At 39.3% G+C, this 20,957-nt stretch overlaps 3 protein-coding genes across 5 annotated transcripts; all 3 read left to right on the top strand.

The window, feature by feature from the left end:
• The first annotated feature begins 654 nt into the window (after positions 1-654).
• Positions 655-7,902, top strand: fdft1 (farnesyl-diphosphate farnesyltransferase 1). 2 transcript variants are annotated; one of them, XM_023347277.1, is made up of 10 exons: positions 655-741; positions 1,147-1,286; positions 1,356-1,546; positions 3,762-3,859; positions 4,475-4,658; positions 4,798-4,926; positions 5,311-5,502; positions 5,918-6,094; positions 6,772-6,924; positions 7,006-7,902. In XM_023347277.1, exons 3-10 carry the CDS (start codon positions 1,448-1,450, stop codon positions 7,225-7,227), a joined length of 1,254 nt encoding a protein of 417 aa, XP_023203045.1. In that variant the 5' UTR covers positions 655-741; positions 1,147-1,286; positions 1,356-1,447; the 3' UTR covers positions 7,228-7,902. The 2 variants fall into 2 exon arrangements, with proteins under 2 accessions (XP_023203045.1, XP_014324711.1); XM_014469225.2 differs by lacking the exons at positions 655-741; positions 1,147-1,286; positions 1,356-1,546 and having other exon boundaries at positions 2,688-3,859; positions 7,006-7,227.
• A 1,224-nt stretch (positions 7,903-9,126) lies between these two features.
• On the top strand, positions 9,127-11,960 carry LOC102222087 (cathepsin B-like). The gene is made up of 10 exons (XM_005800202.2): positions 9,127-9,205; positions 9,558-9,681; positions 9,783-9,868; positions 10,000-10,114; positions 10,189-10,304; positions 10,752-10,837; positions 10,909-11,052; positions 11,132-11,248; positions 11,656-11,784; positions 11,877-11,960. Exons 2-10 carry the CDS (start codon positions 9,559-9,561, stop codon positions 11,951-11,953), a joined length of 993 nt encoding a protein of 330 aa, XP_005800259.1. The 5' UTR covers positions 9,127-9,205; position 9,558; the 3' UTR covers positions 11,954-11,960.
• Positions 11,961-13,075: 1,115 nt separating this feature from the next.
• On the top strand, positions 13,076-19,547 carry LOC102221818 (phospholipase ABHD3-like). Of its 2 annotated transcripts, none has more exons than XM_023348330.1 (9): positions 13,076-13,250; positions 14,128-14,288; positions 14,364-14,546; positions 15,469-15,514; positions 16,040-16,152; positions 16,231-16,404; positions 16,498-16,546; positions 17,801-17,966; positions 18,059-19,547. In XM_023348330.1, exons 1-9 carry the CDS (start codon positions 13,245-13,247, stop codon positions 18,313-18,315), a joined length of 1,155 nt encoding a protein of 384 aa, XP_023204098.1. In that variant the 5' UTR covers positions 13,076-13,244; the 3' UTR covers positions 18,316-19,547. The 2 variants fall into 2 exon arrangements, with proteins under 2 accessions (XP_023204098.1, XP_005800258.1); XM_005800201.2 differs by having other exon boundaries at positions 13,076-13,483.
• Positions 19,548-20,957: the final 1,410 nt, after the last annotated feature.

Below are 20,957 nucleotides of genomic sequence, written 5' to 3'. Positions count from 1 at the left end.
TTGCTTAGTTTGTTTGCTGAGCTGTGCTGGGTAAGCGTGGCTGTTTCTTTGTTTGTCAGCTTTTATCATAGCCATTAATGCAAGCTGGTTTGATTTGTTTAGCCTCCCTTGCTGTGCCTCCAACTCCTGGACCGATTTGTTCGGTTGTTTGTTTGCTGCCGGGAAGGTAAGCACTAGCATGGCTAGGTAACATCCGTCTCATGTAAACGAAGCCTTTATGTAGTGTTCTGTTACAGCTGCGCTCCATAAGTGACCTTGTGGATCTGTTTGTCTGGCCGTGTAGTAATTTACAGGTAAGCAGCTACCATAAGTCATAGTTTTTATCAGCAGTTGTATTAATAATCTACTCTATTTTTTAGCCTCCTGCTGAGTCCCTGACAACTATTAAATTTGGACGTACACTCGCTGCTGTTTTGCCTACGATGAATTGTTTTAAAAGATTTGTATGAACTTTCCCCCGCTGCCGGGAGTATCGATGGCACTACGAACGGGATAAAAAGCAATATTTTAGTGCTATTGTATCACTGTTTTACTCCTATTGTTTCATTTTTTGTCTTTCTTTTAGGGACTGAGGCTTCTGTGGTGGCGGTGGTGACCCCTGGTGGCGGTGTCTTGTCTCGTGTGTTTTGTGGAACACCCCTTTTTTTTGTGTGTGTGTGTTTGCCGTGTCTTTGTAGTGTCCAGGGTGATCCCTTTTCTTCACTGGATGTTGCCCCTTTCCTCACTACTCTCCCCCCACTGGTAAGCCTCAGTTTCCTCTGAAATTTAAACATTTTATAATCAACTTTATTAAAAATGCCTTCACTGTTTTAACTATTCGATTTCAGGTTATTGTGAAATTAAACAACCTATTAAAGTTTAATAAATTTTTTTGTAGAATTGTCTGAATCTTGTCTCACTTCCTGTAGAACGTACCTGTGTCCTTATTATCATTCTATTTTCCTGGAGTTATTCCAGGTGGCGTTGTCGGTTTCCCTTATCTTAAACTTTAACATCTTACATTTGGGTTTCCTAATAAAGAAAATCCACCCCAGGTTGCCACAGTTGCAAAGATACAAAGTGTCTATGCCACAGTGTGGTTTAATTATATGTTTTAATGGCCTGCCATACAGGCCTACTTCCGTCAATTTAAGTATTATTGCGCAGGTATGGTTTTTCTTTCGGATGACCAACGGGCCAATCAAAAGGTGCGCTCAGATGACACTTTGTAGGGGCGGGGCATCACGCCAGACGCTCTGATCGCTCATTGGACCTATCGCTGTAGACCCATGACGAGCCAGCCAATCGTAAGCATCAGTCCATATGACGCGCTTGAGACTGAAAACATCATTCACCTAATGGTGGTTTTTGGACAGCTGCATCTCAGCGAGGAAAGCGCCGATGGAGAGCATCTGTTCAGTTCTGCACATCAGTCTGCCAGAGTAAGACCGGGACAACCTGAGGCAACATGGACATCCTGAAATCGCTGGGACATCCGGAGGAGATATTTAACCTGTTTAAGTTTAAGATGGGAGGATGCAGAGCTGTCATGCCAAAACTGGATTATGTGAGTAAAATACGTTCCGCAACAAGCTCAGTACTGAGACAGACGCTGCACTATTGAGAGCCTGGACTTATCATGGGGATTATGCAGCACGTCGTGTTCTGCTTTTCAGAACAGCTACAAAAAAAATATGCAAATCATAATAAAATGAACATACAAGCCTGTTAGAATGTAGGCCTGCTGATTTGCAGTGCAGTTAATTGCGCCGTCTAGAGTGGAAGCAAGCAACTAATAGGACTTTGTCAAATTAGGTCTGTGCTCTTACCAGGCTTCTGACGTAGGATTTAAATTGCATAATGAGCTTGGAGGGTTCACCACTACAGGGAGATGATAATCCCACAGTTTAAACACCAATGTGACCTGAAAAGAAAATCAGGCTGCAAAAATGTCTTAAAACAGACTCCGATTTTTGTTGCTGACATCTCAGCGCACAATAGATGTCACTGCAATGCAGAGACTGTTGCTCCAAAGAGTGCTGCATCCTACTAAATGTGTCCTGGCAAATGTGGTGATCCGAATTAATCTTAACCCACTCTAAAGGGATCGCACTGATTGGGTGGCCTTTATTTCAAGCTAGAGCAAAAAGCCACTCTGACTTCCTTTATTAACAATGTCAACGATAAATGTGGAACAGTGATCACTGAAAGGTAAACCACTGTATTTCACTATTAAGGCCTTGAAAACATTAGGAACTTTGGTTGACATTTATCTAACCATAGTCTGTTTTAGGCTAACATGGAAAATGTAAATAAAACTCTCCATCACAACTCTTCAATGCAACACTTTTTTAACATTTCATGCACTGCTTTGGACCTCAAGCATCCAGTAGTTTTCTGCACCAATAAAAGCAACAAGTCACTGAAACCCTCCAGCACAGGGAAAGTAATTAGCTACAAAAGCATATTACGGTTATGAAAAGTTGGGTGTTTTGAAAAAGTGTAATGTGCACAAGGCAGGCTGGGCCTCAGAGTTTTCAATAAAGAGTGGAGTCATAGAATCCAATGAGCTTGTTGTCCAGAGTGAGGTTTTCAGTCACTGGTAGTTTTGTGGGGCAATGTTATCTATATTTTGTCAAATAAAAGTCAGCTGCTTACCATGAAACTTTAGGGCTCTTATTGCTTTGCTCAGCTGGCAAGCTTTATGAAGATGCTGAAATAATTCGAAAAAAATAATTAGCACCTGCCTACACAACCTGGCTTACTTAAAACCTCAAAGAATTTATTGAGTTGCACCTGAAAACACAACAACATAACTTTTTCTTAGTGCCCTGTGTTTCATTTGAGCCTGTTTAACCTTATTTACTGCACTGCTTTTCAAGAAAATACAAACGGATGTAGTTCCCACGGTCTTCCACAAGATGTCAGCAAAACACTGCCCCTCTTAGTTCTGCTTTTCGAGCTGTTTGTCGCGATTCGTTTTGCAGAAATAAACACTCGTTTTGCAGTGCATTGTGTACTGTAACAACGCACACGTTCTTTTAGTCATGATAACGACTAAAACTAAGCACCGCCTTTCCTCATTTTATTTGCAAAAATACCAGTTGGTTGGACAAGGTTTATTTTAAGCCTATATTTGCTTTAAAATCGATTAAAAACATGTACTACAACCCTGCATCAGTGCATCCTATATATCTTTTTGACTAGCGTTAGATCTAAATTGATCTAAACGGTAATATTTCCTGAAGTTGGATTAGGAAACAACGTTGCAGCTGCTCGTGTTTTGGGTTGAGGGGGTGGGGACGTGTGTCTGATCATAACAACAGATCTACAAACGCTCTGCGTCAGGTCCGCTCTGCTAATGCAGCGATAGGCTTGCTTATAGACCTGCGGAGCGACCTCACGCCCTCCAAGAGATTTTACAACGCGCTTCGACCCCTCTCTCCGCTCGCTTGTCCTCTACATGGACTCAGAGTTTGTTACTCCCCCAAGCAGCGTGGCCTCCACATGGACCGTGTCGCCTCCTAACTGCAGGCTCGGGCTCTTCCCGTCAGGGTTTTCGCATGGCCGGAGCCTGCTGCAAATGTCCGGCCTCTCTGTCCGTGTTGAAGCGCTCTCTCTCGGTGGCGCCGCGAGGCTGCGGCTCCTCTCCCCCTCGGTCCGTCCTGCAGGGCTGGAGGAGGCGCGGGGACAGGGGCCTGCAGGAGGCCACCAGACCCAGTAGCGCCCTCAGAACCGTGGGTTTCTACCGACAAACAGCCTTTCTTTGTCTCTCCTGCCAGGAGTCTATGAGCGACAGCCTGCGGACCTGCTACGTATATCTGAATCAGACCAGCAGGAGCTTTGCGGCCGTGATTCAGGCACTGGACGGAGAGCTGAGGTGAGTCAGAGCTCAGCTGAGCTGCAGGTGAAGAGAGGCGTGTCTGCAAAATGTTCCATAGCATGATGGCTGCAGCTTGGATCTTCCCTTGAAAAACGTAAAGAAACGCGAAGGTAGATGTGCGTGTATTTCAGCCATATTGAGTCATTCAGTATAAAACTTCAGGCATGTGGAGACATCTGCAGCTCCTTTGCATGTCTGCAAAAGCAATGTTGTGTTTGTCAGTTCCTCCTGGGGGACGCGTTGCGTCAGTTTAACTTTTATAAAACCGTCAACAGCCCCATTAAATCAATAACTTCTTCAGTTATTTGCTATCCTAAATACCAGTCATTAGAGTGTACTTTGCACATTGCTTTGTAAAATCCAATTTGGCTGCAGCAAAACATCTGTTCACGATTACCCAATATAACTTTCTCAAGGACTGGTTTGATCATTTATTTAAATAGCTTGGAAATTACGTAAATATTAAAGGGAAAATGTCTAACTAGTCTGTTTCCTGTCAAAACTAACAAACAGTTTATCAATGATTATTTTGGTCTGTCAAATAAAATTCCAATAAAACACATTAAAGTTTGTAGTTGTAATCTTGCAAGTTTTTCATTTATTTTGATCCAGACATGCGGTTTGCATCTTTTACCTGGTGCTTCGTGCACTGGACACAGTTGAGGACGACATGACCATCTCTTTGGAAAAGAAGGTGCCAATGCTTAACAATTTCCACACGTACCTGTACCAGGAGGAGTGGTGCTTCACTGAGAGCCATGAGAAGGACCGTCAAGTTCTGGAGGATTTCCCTACGGTCAGCGGCACCCATACATGCACAAAGAAATCCATTCAAACCACTGCAGAGGGATTTCTACATGAGAGAGTTGACGTACATTTACATTAATGCAGTTCATTAAGAGTAACTGTGATTGTCCTGGATTGTTTGAACCCAGATATCACTGGAATTTAGAAACCTTGCTCAGGAATACAGAGACGTCATCTCTGATATCTGCCACCGGATGGGAGTCGGGATGGCTGAATTTCTGGAAAAGAAGGTGGGATCCGTGAAAGAGTGGGACCTGGTAAGTGTGATCCGTGTGTCACAGTTATGTTAGAAGCAAAACAGCAAAATAAATGACTTTGAATGGATTCCTACGCATGTTTGATTTTATTATAAAGGTTCTGCCTAATGATTGCAATAGACTGTTTGTGCTGGCAGCTGATCATTGCCTTATCTTTAATCTTGCATGTTTTAAATTCCACACACGTTTTTTTTTTCCATTCTAGGAAAAAAGTTGCCATAGATTTAGCAAGTGTTTCACATTTACTATACTGTAAATGTGTAATAAGCTGAGAACTAATAACTAATCCAAGGACAACTTAAGGTGACCTATTAGCCACAATGGTATTACTAGTACCTCGCTATAATGATAACAACCTTGTTGTGTGTCTTTTGATCTGTGCAGTACTGCCACTACGTTGCCGGTCTTGTCGGCATCGGTCTGTCGCGGCTCTTCTCTGCCTCCCAGCTGGAGGATCCAGAAGTGGGACAGGACACCGAGCTGGCAAACTCAATGGGGCTGTTCCTGCAGAAAACAAACATCATCCGAGACTATCTGGAAGATACTCAGGAGGGACGGGCCTTCTGGCCAAAAGAGGTATCAACAACAACAGCAACAACAAAAACGTCAAGTTAGATTGAGTTTGTTAGCGTTGCAGTTGTGGCAGTTTTAGTGGCTTCAGGAATGTGAGTCATTTGCAAAAGATGCCCACTGAGCTGAAATAAAGTGTTTATTAGTATCACTATACATATAGACGATTAATTTTTGCCCACTGTTACATTTTGCAATTTGCATGTAGGTTAAAAGAAAATGTCAGTCATCTGAACAGAGCACCGTGTTGTACATATTTTGGTGTTTTTCATACGTGGCTTGTAACAAGCTGCAAACAGGACTTGATATGACTTCATTCCAGTTACTCCTACCTGAGCTGTGGATCTTTTCAGTTTTTACCGAGGAACATGTTGACTGCAGGAAATGTTGTAAATGTCATCTCTTTTGTGTCACTGTGCAGGCGTGGAGCCAGTTTGCGAGTCGTCTGGAGGATCTGGCCCAGCCCGAGAAGCTGGAGTCGGCTCTGTCCTGCCTCAACCTGCTGGTCACCGACGCTCTGCGTCACGTCCCCGACGTCATCGCCTACCTGTCTCGGCTGCGCAACCAAAGCGTCTTCAATTTCTGCGCCATTCCACAAGTAAAGACCATTTGGTCTTCTACTCAAATAATGTGGTGATTTCACTTAATGTCCAGGTGTTTCACTCTCTGTGCAGCATATATTCTCATTAAAGTTACTTTAAACTAAAGGAAAGGTTTGACAACAAAGTCTGTGTTTGTAGATTTGGAATTGAACTGTCAAAAATAATTGGTGTATATTAGAACCAGTAATAAGCACTATTACTGGTTTAAAGTAATATGGCTACTGCAATATAAAGTAGTTGTCAACGTAGTGGGGAGTTCACTGGGACTGACACTTTATGCTGATTACTACGACATCTGGAAACTGTTATATATTTCTAGATATATATTTCCAGAAATATATATCTGGAAATATATTTCTTTATAAGAAATATTCACTTTTTAATTAATTTACAGTCTTCTTGTCTGCAACAGTGTTTGATTACATCTGCCCTCCTTATTTATGGCTATTTTAGCGCTAGGAAAATCCCAGAATCAAATATGAAGAGTTATTGATGTTTTTCTTATTGGTTTCACAGCAGTAGTGACATCAGACACCCAAATACATACTGCTTTTTTATGTATATGTATGTTAAATGGATTTTTGTCTTGCATTTAAAACATCTTTTTGGATGATAATTCAGGCAAGCACTTTGATTTTGTCGACTGAAAAGATGTAATCCCTCTGTCAACCAGGTGATGGCAATAGCTACCCTCTCAACGTGCTACAACAACCCGATGGTGTTTCAGGGTGTGGTGAAGATCAGAAAGGGACAGGCTGTCACCCTCATGATGGAAGCCACCAACATGAGAGCTGTGCAGACCATCATTGCCCAGTACAGCCAAGAGGTTTGTAGGTTCTCTCAGTCTTTTCTCTGCCAGCTTCTGCTACATGAACCTGTTTACCCAAATTCCTCTCTCTTTTTGCAGATTTTACAGAAGGTCTCCCTCACCGATCCGACGCGGGACAAGACGCTGCACATCCTGGCTGTGATCCAGGAGAAGTCGGCCCTTCCTCAACCCGACCTCAGCTGCAGGAACCACCACCTGTCTCCTATGTACCTGTCGGCTGCCATGCTGGTGGCCGCGCTGAGCTGGCAGTATCTCAGTACGACAGCTGCCCAGGCGCAGGGCACAGGGGACATGCAGTGACTCTCTTCCTGATTGGAAACCCCCCGTCTTTTCCTGGACATCTAGTCCTTCTCTTCCTTGGGAAACCTAAGGAACGTCTTCCCACATTGGAGTCTCACACTGGCTGTTAAAGAACCACAGACTTGTTGAACTTTCGGATTCTTTTTGCAGCCTGATCTAAAAAATAATTCTGCGGTATTGACACGTTCTCATCCATTTTGTGTTTGCCGCAAAAGGACAGTTTTAGGATTTCAGACAACAGCGATCAACCTTTGTGAAGTTTCACAGATTTTTGTTTTCTGAAATTTTAGCGTTTTTGTTCTTGTTGAATCCTCACTGTGAGAAACACTTTAAAGTACATCAGCATTTGCACTGTTGGATCACATGGACATATTCCAATAACCGATTTAGAACATTTCATGTTTCATTGAGTTTTGACTTTATTCAACAATATGTGGGAAAGATCTTTCTGCTAATTTTATCAGTCATGAACTAAAAAAAATTGAATAAAGTGAAATATATTTTGAACAAAAGGAATTTGTTGGCAAAGTGTCCTTAACAGCTTTGGTGAGTAGAAAGGCTAGCACAGAGTGACCTTGTACAGAACCAAAGGAGGGCTACAAACATTGCTATGTAATGTGTCATTTTCATTTGTACATATTTGAAGAAATAAAGAAGCTAAAGGGTGAAATCAGAGTAAGCTTGCACTTCTGTTTTATTTTATTTGAGTCAAAGATGGAGAACCTTGTTAAAATGAACCTACAAATAAATAATGCATGTGGTAGCAAATTTTTTAATGGAAGGAGCAGTCAAATTTATGTAAACTTGAACCAATAATGTTCACAGTTACTACTCTTGTTTCACCGCCTTTGTGTTTTCTGGCTACTAAATGAAGAACTGTGAAATATTACACACCTCCTTTCCCAAAGTTAAGGTCACTGTTTCTGTTTTATGTTTCTTTAAGACAGTCCCAACATCTAAACTATGGCTGACCAAAATTAACACAAAGGCCTATCTCATATTTGCTAAAAAAAAATGTCTGAATGATCTAAGTACTTACAAAACATTTTCATAGGCTTATGAGGCAAAATGGAACCAGAAACGTAAAAGATAGCAACTTCAAGCTAAAGCACACTGTCCTCCTTGTGTAGGAGGACAGTGACCTTTAGTATCAATGACTCAGGACAAAAAGTAAGATGTTGGAGTGGCCTAGTCGAAGTTTGAGCTTAAATCTGACATGTGGTATTACCTTAAATAGGCCATTCATGCTTTAAAATTATCCAGTGTGCAGAAATTTCAGCTAAGCAGAATCTTGCTTTTTTATTAACAATTTGAAACTTATTACCAGATACCACAGCTTGAAATCTGTAACAGCAAAACATTTTTCAGAGCAGCGAGGAATATAATAAATCAAGTTTACAACTATTTTTTAGGCACCTGACACTTTGTTAATATAATGCTAAACGTAAGTCATGAGTGACCTTAAACTGACGTAACGATAATTGTAAAGCAAACGTTAAGCATTCGAAGCTGCTTCAGATTTATGGAAGGCAGGTGATTGTCTCATGGCCACTACCAGGCAAGCTGTAGCAAATTATTGTATGTTTTTGTTGTTTCATGAGGTTTATAAAAATGTCTTTGATTTGCTTTTTTTTGTATAAGTAAATCAACATCTTTCAGGAGTATAGATTTTAAAGCAGAAGACTGAGATCCATACAGTTCCTTGTGAATTACTCTTCTGTTTACCAAAATAAAGAGGGACTTGCATGGGTTTGCATATTTCTGTTTTTATTCTCACCTGTATCCTAATTCCAGGAGCAACAGTAAACCTTTGGAGTTTTTCTGGTCACATGAGACAAACAGTTATGACACATTTATTGCATAAACATGTGATTCTATGACTTTGCATCTGATATAAAGGACTGCAACAAACCTTGTTCTTTGACGTAAACGATAACAGCAGTGAAGAGAAGCTTCCAACTTTGAAACAGCAACACAGGTAGGAGGACATTGATTTAAGATGTCTTTTTTTTGCTCTTGTAACTAGAATTGTACTAGTTAAAATATTGAAATTATTTTTATTTATATTAATACTTACAGCACTGGTTTATCTCAGAATTTAATAATTCGAAGTTGGGAAAGTTATCCATTAATTTACTTCTTTGAAATGGTGTCATATATAAAATTAATTAAATGTTTCTGGCTTTAATCAGAGAAAATAAGCATAACAGATAGCATCACGTGGAACAGTAAATAGTGTGTAATTACAGCTACGGTTATCACAGTTCTTATGAGTTCAGGTGTTTTAATAATGTTTCTCCCATTGACTAATAATGTCATCTGTTATTCAGGATGCATCCTTTCTTCCTGCTCTGTATCGCGGTGACGGGGTCCGTTGCCTGGGCTCGACCTAATCCCTCTCCCTTCTCCTCAGAACTGATCCACCTTATTAACAAAGCCAACACCACCTGGACAGTGAGACTATTCAGTTTTCTTTTTTTTTTTTTTCCAAGATGAAAGTGACACGGCCACAGACTGTGGTAATAATCCAGCTGTATTACTTCACTCTTGTTTAGGCCGGCCACAACTTCCATAATGTTGACATCAGCTATGTGAGAGGGCTTTGTGGGACCATCCTGAACGGACCCAAACTGCCGGAAGTGTAAGTTTTAACAGTGTTTCACGTTTCAGGGTGTGAGATGTGAGTGTTCAAACTCTCACATGACGAAGCAGGTGATAATCAACAGGTTTGTCATCTGCAGGGTGTTACAGACTGTCTCCTCTCTCGTTTAGGGTTCATAACATTGCAGGTATAAACCTTCCAGACAGCTTTGACCCACGCCAGCAGTGGCCCAACTGTCCCACTCTCAATCAGATCAGAGACCAGGGCTCCTGTGGATCCTGCTGGGTAAAAAACACCCCTACAAAAAAAACAACCTTTTATTTCACAACATTTTGTTACTTATCTTTTTTTTCCTACAGGCTTTTGGGGCAGTGGAAGCAATATCTGACCGTCTGTGTATCCAAAGTGGTGGTAAGGTCACTTTGGAGATCTCTGCTGAAGATCTGCTCACCTGCTGTGATGAATGTGGAATGGGGTGAGCAAAAGAACAAAGAAATTTCTCCACATAAAAGGGCACTTCTAGATTCTTAAATATCCAGAAGATAACTATGCTTGAGAAGTGACAACAGTGGCTCAATTTTTCAAAGGAAAACAACAAAAAAGCAAGCAAAATCTTCCTTAAAATGTAGTGTTTGAATTGTTAATTGTAGGTGCAAATTTTTGCCTTTGCATGTTTGTTCCAAGGACTAAAAAAATAACCTCCAAATGATATCAGTACTTGGCATTTTGAGACTTCATTGACATTTTTAATGGTGAAAGGTGTTTTGGAGAAGACTGCTCAGTTGCATTGTAAACAGTTTGGTAGCTTAACCCAGATCAAGGAGAAAAGATAATACATTCAAACCATTTTGTGTGTTTCCTTCATATTCTTGCATTCTTGACTTTTTAAAGTAACACATACTGTGTGTTTGTTTGCTTGCAGGTGTTTTGGTGGTTATCCCTCAGCTGCTTGGGAGTTCTGGACTAAGACTGGCCTTGTGACAGGAGGCCTGTATGACTCCAAAGTTGGTGAGTTCAACCCACACTCACATTGCATCTTTTGAGGGCCAAAAAACTTAGCAGCTATGTGCGTGTTACAGGTTGCAGACCCTACACCATTGCCTCCTGTGAACATCACGTAAATGGAACTCGTCCTCCGTGCCAAGGCGAAAAAGAAACCCCTAAATGTGTGCAGCAATGCACGGATGGATATGCTGTGTCTTACCCGAAGGACAAACACTTTGGTAGAGGCATTTTTAAAACAGTTTTGCTGGCTTTGGTTAATCTCGTGTCTGACTCTAAGCTTTGTCTGCTCCCCTCTAGGCCTGCGCTCGTACAGCATCCCTTCGGAGCAGCAACAGATCATGACAGAGCTGTATAAGAACGGGCCTGTGGAGGCAGCTTTTAGTGTCTATGAGGATTTCCTGCAGTACAAATCTGGTGAGGAATTTGCTATCCCAGCTGTGTACACACATCTCCACTCTACAAACAAAACTGTTCACATTTGTCCTTTAATTTGATTTTTGAGGTGTTTAACTTCAGTTTATGATTAACATTATATCTTTTTTTATTTAAGCATTTGTCTTCTTCTTTCCTATGTGTTTTAACAACATAGCAAGGAGGATTCACCTCATTTTTTTTCTCAGGCTGTGGATACAGAGACAGATAAGCAGGCCAGTTATCTGCTGAACTCCTGTTCAGTCTGATCCTGCTTGTTGCATTAATCTAAACCACTGAGTCACAACTGATTTTCCACATATTCCTGACTTCTTTGAACTGACACTTAGAAGAGTATTCATGCTCTTCCTTAAGCATGAAAGTTAATGAGCTCTTTCTTGCTGTAACAGGCGTGTATCAGCATGTGACTGGAGAAATGCTGGGAGGTCATGCCATAAAGATCCTAGGCTGGGGGGAGGAGAATGGCACCCCCTACTGGCTGGCTGCAAACTCCTGGAACAATGACTGGGGAGACAAAGGTAAAAGTGAATATGTAACGTTTTTTATTCATATTCTACAACAAAAATGCAAAGTTCACAACATTCTAATACATGTGTCTTTCTGCATACAGGTTTCTTCAAAATAAAACGTGGAAATGATGAATGTGGAATTGAGTCTGAAGTGGTCGCAGGAATCCCCCTCAAATAGATGATTTAAAAAAATATGTTTCAAGCTTCTTTTTAAGGTCTAAGACCAGCAAGTACATGACATGTAAACTTATGTTCAGATTATTATAAGGAATGGATTTCATGACAGATGATTATTTTATGGTAGAGCCTGAAGCAGCATTTCCTGATTAACGAGAATCTGAATTTATTTTAGGAATCGCTTTGTTTCTGTTTCTATAGTGAAATGTGAGTTAGAAGCTTATTTTTAAAGTTGCTTTTACACATGTTTGTAACAAAAAGTATTTGCATGCACTTCTATAAGGTTTGTTTTAACATTAAATAAATCTAATATCAAAGTAAATATGAGCCTTTTCTTCTTTCATTTATTTTCATATAAATTATTTGCTTATACACACAAAAAACATGTTAAAAGAAATGAGGTGATTGGTGAAGGTTGTTCCATAAAATTCCCAGCCTTGTCTACTTGACTGCCAACTCCCTTGCCCACAAAATATGAGCACTTAAAAGGAGGGATAACTTATTTTACTCCCTGGAAGGGTAACCAATTTTTAATTGCAGTATATTGGCAGAAAAATACAAACTCCAAGGAATCAGTATTTACGAGACAAAGGTAATGGGTTGGATTTCAACATCTCAACAGTTCAGACTATGTGGAGCAGCAGAAATAAGGGTGCACATTCATTCAAGAATTGTCTGTGTGTGAGATGAAGTAAAGCTATATCATTCATTGCCATAAAAATATCACACTATGATTTTGAGAGTTTTTAGAAACTGAAAAACTCAAGTCAAAGTTCAGATCAAGTTACCCAGTGAATGTTGGAACATTTTGCCAATACTGTGATGTTATTAGTTTAATTTTAGCCACTTTAATTGGCTTAAAAGAAAGAAGAAGAAGGAATGGAATTTAAACGTTTTAACTAGTTAAGCGAGTTTTTAACTCGCTTAACTAGTTTTTAAGCGAGTTAGATAGATCTAGTTAGATAGGCTGTGATTGATTAGATAATCTATCACAAAGATGCACTTACAGCAAAGCGCCACACCGTTGGAGGTGGCGCTGAATCACATTTTGAGTTTGATGCCGATAGAAGAAGGCCAGAAGGCGGGATCTAAACGACTCGCCATCAGAGGCAGACTCTGGTTGGTTTAAACTCAAACACTTCTGTGATGGCCTGGCAGTCAGGAAGCGGCGTTTCCCGGAGAACATACCGGTCAATAAAGGCCGCTGGTGGACTTCGCCGCTGTCATAACTGATGGGACTTGTCGGGGTTGAAGAAAATCGGGAAGCGACCTTTGATCGGTAGCTGGTGGGGATGAAGGCAGGTTCCCCGAGGTTACTTTAATCATTTTCTGTCAGGTCTTTGTTGTGTCGAGCGCTGTCGGCACTGCAGCGCTTTAGGTTTGTGCTGGAGGATAGCCATAGGTCACTGGCATGTATTTATCCAGTGTGGAGCTGTGGAGAACATACTGGGAGTCTGTTTCCAGGCCGTACACGGTGTTCATCTGCTCAGTGACCGCTGCTCTATACTATCTGTGGGGCCGCAAGTGTGAGGTCAGTCACAGCGCTAGCTTAGCTGACATTAACTACATTATATGCGCTTTATTGCTTATTCTGTTTTTATGGGTTTTTTCCCCCAAAATGTGGGTTTATCCATTGTTACTTTTTAAAAATTGTTTTCTTTCAATTCGTTTGTTCTCTTTTAAACGCACTTTCATTATTGCAGCGTTAAATAGGTTTTACTTTTCTGTATTCAGTCTTTTTTTTTTTTTTTACCTCGGTAAACATGCTTTAATTTATTTTATCTATTCATTCTTCAAAATAATGATTATTATTAGTTTATGACATCACTAAATATACTTTGCTTTGTTATGTATTATTTGCTCATTTTTTTAAAGTATTTTTTTAATAATCTTTTATGGAGTTCGTGTAGTATAAATGTTCACAATCTGCAGGACGCTGTTTTTATAGTGTTTTCCATAAATAATGAAAAACTCAGGTATGTAATTCTTTAATCTGGTAAATTTCGAAATTAAGAAGTGCAGATTACTTTTACAACTACTTACATTTGATTAACACTAAGACCCTTTATGCTATGGCTTAATAATGCTTGATGGCTGCATATATTCTTGTTTGATTTTAATGTCAACACCTTTTCTGTTTATTTCAGAGATTATTTGGTCTCCCTTTCTTTTCAGACTCCTGCCTTGATATGTACTGAAGCTTTTAGTGTATTCCTCAAAAAGCACTGTCCTGTGGTAGCTGAGCGCTTCCATCCCACTCCCTGGTGCTGGGGAGGGCGGGTGCAGACCCTGGTCTGTGCTCTCCTTAAATCCAGACCCCCTGTCTCTTATCGCAAGTAAGAGGAAACCTTTTATTTATGTGATTTCCTTTTTTGCTTTTGGTAATTTATTTTGCTTTAATTTCTTTTCAGTGAGTTGATTCGTACACTAGATGGTGGTCAGATCTCCTTGGACTGGGTTGACAATCAGATGAGTGAGACCTACCCTGAGTCTTGCGTGCGACCTACTGTGCTCATCCTCCCCGGACTGACTGGGAACAGCCAGCAGCCCTACGTGCTTCATGCTGTTAGCCAGGCAACAAGACGGGGTTACAGGTCAGCTTTGCTTCTGCTTTTTATAAAAAAGAAGAATTAGGGATAGATGCACCATACACTCCTTGGTGCAGCTGAAAAAGATGTGCTAAAAGCATTCAATTAGCTGCTAAGTAGGATAATCTTACTCAGAAAAAAGCCAATATTTATTTGAATCCATTTGCTCAAAAGAGTGAGAAAACAATCTTGAGTCCACCAGATTTTTATTTGAAAAGTCTTGATCTTTCAAAGAGTTGACAATACGTTGCCCTCTTAACATGGTCTCGAGGGAATATGTAAGAGAAATGGGCCTGCAGCGTCATCGATTCTCCATCACATTTAACAGCGGGCATTAGGTTGTTTTCATACCACATCTAAATAAAGAAAGTTAAATTTGTGTTTCCTCAAGTCCCAGTAGCGTTTGACCACATGTTTAAACCTGAGCCGTCTCTTTTTAATCATTGTTCTAACTTGTGTGTAGCCATTTCGTGACTTCGGAAAAATCAAGACGTCTGCCTTATTTTAATGGAATGTTATTTTGAAAAGTAGTCTCTTGTAGGCGCGAGAAATATGATATTACACATGTAATATCATAATACATATGGGCTTCTGCATCACACAGGAAGTCATGGACAAATTAAGAGTTTCAGATTACTTTGATCAGTTTAGAAAAATTAAGCATTTAAATCTGTCTCATTTGCATGAAGTAAAAATAAATATTAAGGGTTACCAATATGTGAAAATTTGATGTTTAATTAAAAGAAAAATTTCAGGGTGAAGCGAAGGGGCTCCAGTAGCATCCAAAAGTCTGCAGAGAGCTGTCAAAACTAGTTTCTGTTCAGACAATAATATTAAATAGATAAAGCAATCTATTTTAAGGAAATATTTATTTAATTTCAAGTGTCCTACAGACTTAACTTCCTTGTATTGATTCTTCTTTTTCCAGATGTGTGGTCTTCAACAACAGAGGAGTAGGAGGGGAAGAGTTGTTGGTAAGTAATATGAACCTCAAAGAGACACTGTTTTAGTGATCAGTACTGGAGATGCAACCATTTTTGTAGCTCATAAATGTGATTGCTCTGAAGTAGTTCTACTACATAAAATGTTTTTATTCAGAAGATATTTTTAAAATTGTAACATATACCATAAATATATTTTTTCTAAAACAATATGCATTTATCTTCCTTTTCAAAAGTTCACTCACATGGTTAGAAAATACAAATAATTTCAAGAATGATTTAGTGAATTGTACATTAAGTTTTCTTTTTTGTCAAAACCTACCCATTTTAGTGAGTTAAATATATATAAAAAGATACCATTTTGTGGATTTAGATGTTTGTTATAAGCACACTGGTTTTAATAATGTTGTTGAATGACCATCCCTGGGTGTTGCTAGAGCAACTGTAGTGTAAGAGTTGCCAGTAATGGCAATAATTATGGCGATAATGGCGATGAATAAAGGCCCTCCTTTTAGCTGTGAATCCAACACTTCTCCTTTGAATCTGTGCCTCTTTCAGACCCCAGTCACCTACTGCGCTGCTAACACTTCAGATTTGGAGCAAGTTGTGCAGCATGTGAAAGGCTTGTACCCTCAGGCTCCGGTTCTGGGTGCTGGTGTATCTCTTGGAGGGTGAGTGGTTGGCGACCAGCTCAGTGCATTTCATTGACCTAATCCTAATTATTTTCTGGCCCTTCTTCTCTGCTGCAGAATGATATTGTTGAACTATCTGGCCCGTAAGCGCACAGAGTCGGGAATGGTGGCAGGCATCACCATCTCCGTCGCCTGGGATGCGCTGAAGTCATCCGACTCGATGGAGGAGCCTCTCAACTGGCTTCTCTTCAATAAACACCTCACTAATGGCCTGCGCCAAAAAGTCACCAGGTTGCACAGTTTGTTGTACATTCAAGATAACCACAGTTAAGTGTGTAGAGTGAGATTTTATTAGAAAACTAAATGTTGCCTTGTTTCTTACAGGCACAGGAAGATTCTGGAGAAAGTGGTGGATGTCGACTATGTCCTGAAGGTACGGCTCGTTGAACATCCTCTCTTATATTGACACTATTGGTAACGAATATAAGTTCCTGTTTTAATGTCATAGCATCATATCATAATTTAAAATGTAGAAAAATTCTACTTTTATTTTAGCACATTTGCCTTGTTGAGAAAAACAAATCCCACATAAAGAAAAACTCCTTGAATTTGCTAATGAATAAATATAACTGAAATATTTTTAAATAACACATTACTTTTTAACTTGATCAGAATTTCTAATAAGCTTATTTTAGTCACTCTAAGCGCAATAATTAAAAAGCAGTTGTCAAAAACAAGACCAGGTAAGGACTTGAGTCCACCAGATTTTTATTTGAAAAGTCTTGATCTTTCAAAGAGTTGACAATACATTGCCCTCTTAACATGGTCTCCTCTCTTAATTTACCATAAGAGAGGAGTCTGGTAAGGGTTTTGATCAGATGAGACTAAGTGGCTTTAGATGTGAACATCTAAGAAGCTCATACCTTGACATTGTTCTCTAGTATGACCTCTAGTGGTCAATGGGGGGAATTGCAATCACGACTTGTTCATCTTAATCATTTACAACCGATTAAACCGTTACAGTGGTGTTACTCCTCCATAAACTTCAGTTTTTTTATTTTATTTCATAAGGCGTTTAAGTTGGACTGCAACATTCATAAGATGTATTTCACATATAAGGACTGGTGTAATTTTCACATGGCACTGGTGCAAATGCACACTATATTATAGATTTTGGCAGTGTAGGTTTTCAACCTACACTTTAACAAATGAAAGAAGTTAATTTGTGAATGAAGAAGAGATGAAGAGCAAATGGGGGTGACTTTCTGTGTGAAAGGTTGGTTTTGTACCAGCTTTGACAAGAAAGAATTTTAATTTATTTTCTGTATTTACTTGCAGTCGGTTGACTCTAATGTCTTAAATTTATGAGCTGGTGGTCACTCAGTTATTTTAGTTTGAAAAGAGGCTCTTATCTATCTTTTTGAGTCTGTTGGTTCAAAGAACCAGAACCAAAGTAAAAAGGTCTAGAGTGCAATGCAGCTGATTCATATTATACCTGAGATTTGAACATCTTTATGACACTTTATCGCCATAACAGATAAAAACAGATTTGCCATGATTTAAGTAAATTGCTATGAAATGATGTGTTTACAGGTATGAAATGGAAGTAGAGAGGAATGCAAATAAAATCATGAATTGAGCGTTTATTTTCCTGTCCTCTGTCGTCTAATTCTTTTCTCTGTTCCAGGCACGAACAATCCGGGAGTTTGACGAGCGTTTCACTTCACATGTGTTTGGCTACAAGTCGTGTGTCGATTACTATCATGATGCCAGCCCAGCCAAGAAACTCCCCCACACTGCTGTACCCATCCTGTGTCTCAATGCTGCTGATGACCCTTTCTCTCCACAGAGTAGTGAGTAGATGACAGGAAGGTCAGATCCTCACAGACCTACTAACTTTGCAACTTGCCTCTGACCTTTTTGAATGTCTCTGCGGCTTTTGCAGCATTCCCAGTCTCCATAGTCCAGACGCTGCCAAACGTTGCCCTGCTACTGACGGCTCACGGTGGACACATTGCCTTCTTGGAGGGTCTGTTTCCTCGCGGGGAGAGCTACATGGAGCGCCTGTTCGGTCAGTTTGTCCAGGCAGTCTTTGAACACCCGAAGGACATCAAGAGAGCCTGCGGCATGGCAAAAGATGAGTCGAATCAACAACATAGTGATGTTGGAGAAAAACCAATCAGGGATGTCAGTAGTCAGTAAAGCTTGATCTTGAATAGAGAAAAAAAAAGTCACTGAAATGTATTGTTTTTGTGTGTGTGTGCTTTTTTTTGTTTTAACTTGCATGCTTTTGGCCGTCCACCCAAATGTTTTGACGTCATCGCAGCCCTGCTGATCTACCTCAGATGGGAGCAAAACAAACCAATTTAAAATTCATTGCAGGGAAAGCCACTTTTCAAGTGTTTAGGTATGAAGTCCTGAAGCATGTGAAAAGCTTTTGCACAAATGGAAGAAATATTTCTAAATGACTTTTAAATGATTTTTGGAATGTTAATTGCTTCCTCTTTCCCCTTCACTAAAATCCACCCCAGACACAGAGCAAAGTAATATGTGGAAAAAAAAAAGCCTTTTTAAACAAATTGCATGGAAAAAAAGAATGTTTAAGACGGAACTGCTCTACTTTCATTACTCTCTGGTGTTAATATAAAGAATTTTAAGACTGATGCATTGCTTCCTCATCAAGGTATTTTAAACACCTTAAATTATGTACTGTTTGCTTGTTTGCAGTTCAGAGTACATAAAAACTTAAATGAGTAAAAATTGTACAAGATACACACTTGATCTTTCTGTGCACTTAAAATATTAGCATCTAGCTCAAGAATGTGAAGTATTAAAAAGTTTTATTTTGCTACGATTTGCCTTTTGTTGACCGATTGCACATTGGTCAACAATGAAAAAGCGACAGATGAATGAGAAAAATTTTAGTCTGTGCAAATCTGCTTGACTGTTCCTGAAGGCATTTTGAGAAATCTTGTTTCGAATTTATTTCTTGTGGCCGCACAGACATGTTTCACGATTGTATCGACTGTCGCGCTTATGATGAATGGACCCTGCTTTAACGTGATAAAAATCCAGGTGGAAATGAAGTTAGATTCATCACAGATGCCTCCATTATTTTATATTTTAGGTGACTCTTAGTGAGAAGTGATTTCATGCATCATTTATGGCCATGAATAAATAATTGCAGCTAAAATTGTTAATTGTTGGCCTTTAACAACGTGTACCTTGACATTGTTTCTGCACGTTTAAAATGGGTTTTTATGTTTTTGAGTGACATTGTTGCTCTTGTTTCACTTGTCAGAGCTATAAACACAATCATACTTTTTATTGTTATTCATAAGACGCATACATGTAAATGCACAAATATGTAAATAATTTGTTCTATGTTATGTACTGAATCTTGTAGAAACAAATAAAGAATGGCATCTAGAGAATTTACATTTTATCTGATTAATTTACATATTTGGTTGCCTTGCCACAGTCTTCATGCCCCTTCAATTTTTCATGTAGTCACAGCTCACATCTTCACATCTTATTTGCACAAAAATATTTGAAAGCAATGTATTATTTTTGTCCACTACATAATTAAGCACTACTTTTCGAATCCCATTAACAGTCAATTAACTTTCAGAATCAGAATTCTCTTTATTGTCATTGAGCACAAAGAAAGCAAAACAAAATAAAATAAAAAATAGCAACTCTCAAAGGCAAGTCAAATAGTTGAATAAAATAATAATAAATAAGTATCTTAATAAATGTAGAAACACAGAAATGATCAGGTTTTACATGGACTATTGGTGGTTGTAACCTGTCAAAATGTGCAAAAGGTTTAAGGCACTAAATGGCATCAAACATTTTTCTCCATTAAAAGTTAAGTGACTAAGATCAACAAATAATTCAGATGGTTTTAATTAACACATATCACGAGGTTCGTCTTTATGTAAAAATGTCACAACACACGGCGATCCTGACAGCGAGCCGCCTCCGGTTTCACCGATTATATCCCAGGCCTTTTATCTCGGTGCGGTAGAGTCATTAATGTAGCTGATTAACCCGAAACACATCAATAATTAACCAGGAACAGTAAAGCCCCACGCCCTCTGTCACAATCCTAACCACTCCAAACCCTCATTTAGATTCAGTTGTGGTCTGGAAAAAAAAAAGAGGTCTGAAGTAGCATTTACTTTGTGGAAAAAATAGAAACAAACAACCACTTTCCAACTCCTGTAGATTGGGATCTGAGAGTTGAACTGATTGCCCTCACCTCCAAATACCATCCACAGCTCCTACTGTGTGGGTGTAAGGAGGCAAGCAACTTAATATGAGAATACTGAGAAAGGAGTGGTTGTTTTCAAAAGTTTTCATAAACAAAGTTAAAAACAGATATTTCTAAAGACTCCATTAAAAGACATCATGAGTTATTTTTTCACTGTTTGACATAAAAACTTCCTGTTTTAGATTAGGATTACCAAAATTATTTCTGTTTGCTAAATTCTAGAAGAAAAAGAAGGACATTTTCTTTCTTACCTTAGAGTCTGAAAGATTTATACACTGAAGGCCTTTATACAGTTTGGTAAAATTCAGATGGTTATGTCCTGGCTTTGTAAGCTTCTAATAGGTTAAGAAATACATACTGAAATGAGTATAGACATAGACTGAGAGAAGTCTGTTTCTGATCCCAGAAACAACATATAAAAACAAATGAAACTTTGCAAAGTCACTCATGGACAAACAGATTAACCTTTAGAGACAAATTTTGTTTTAGGAAACTGAAATTGAACTGTTTGGTCAAAATGGCCAGCATGACATTTGGAGGAAAAAGGCGATCTGAAACTGAGACCACC

The sequence above is a fragment of the Xiphophorus maculatus genome, chromosome 15, assembly GCF_002775205.1.
Source record: "Xiphophorus maculatus strain JP 163 A chromosome 15, X_maculatus-5.0-male, whole genome shotgun sequence".
NCBI lineage: Eukaryota > Metazoa > Chordata > Actinopteri > Cyprinodontiformes > Poeciliidae > Xiphophorus > Xiphophorus maculatus.
This window is presented reverse-complemented; position numbering and strand designations above follow the sequence as displayed.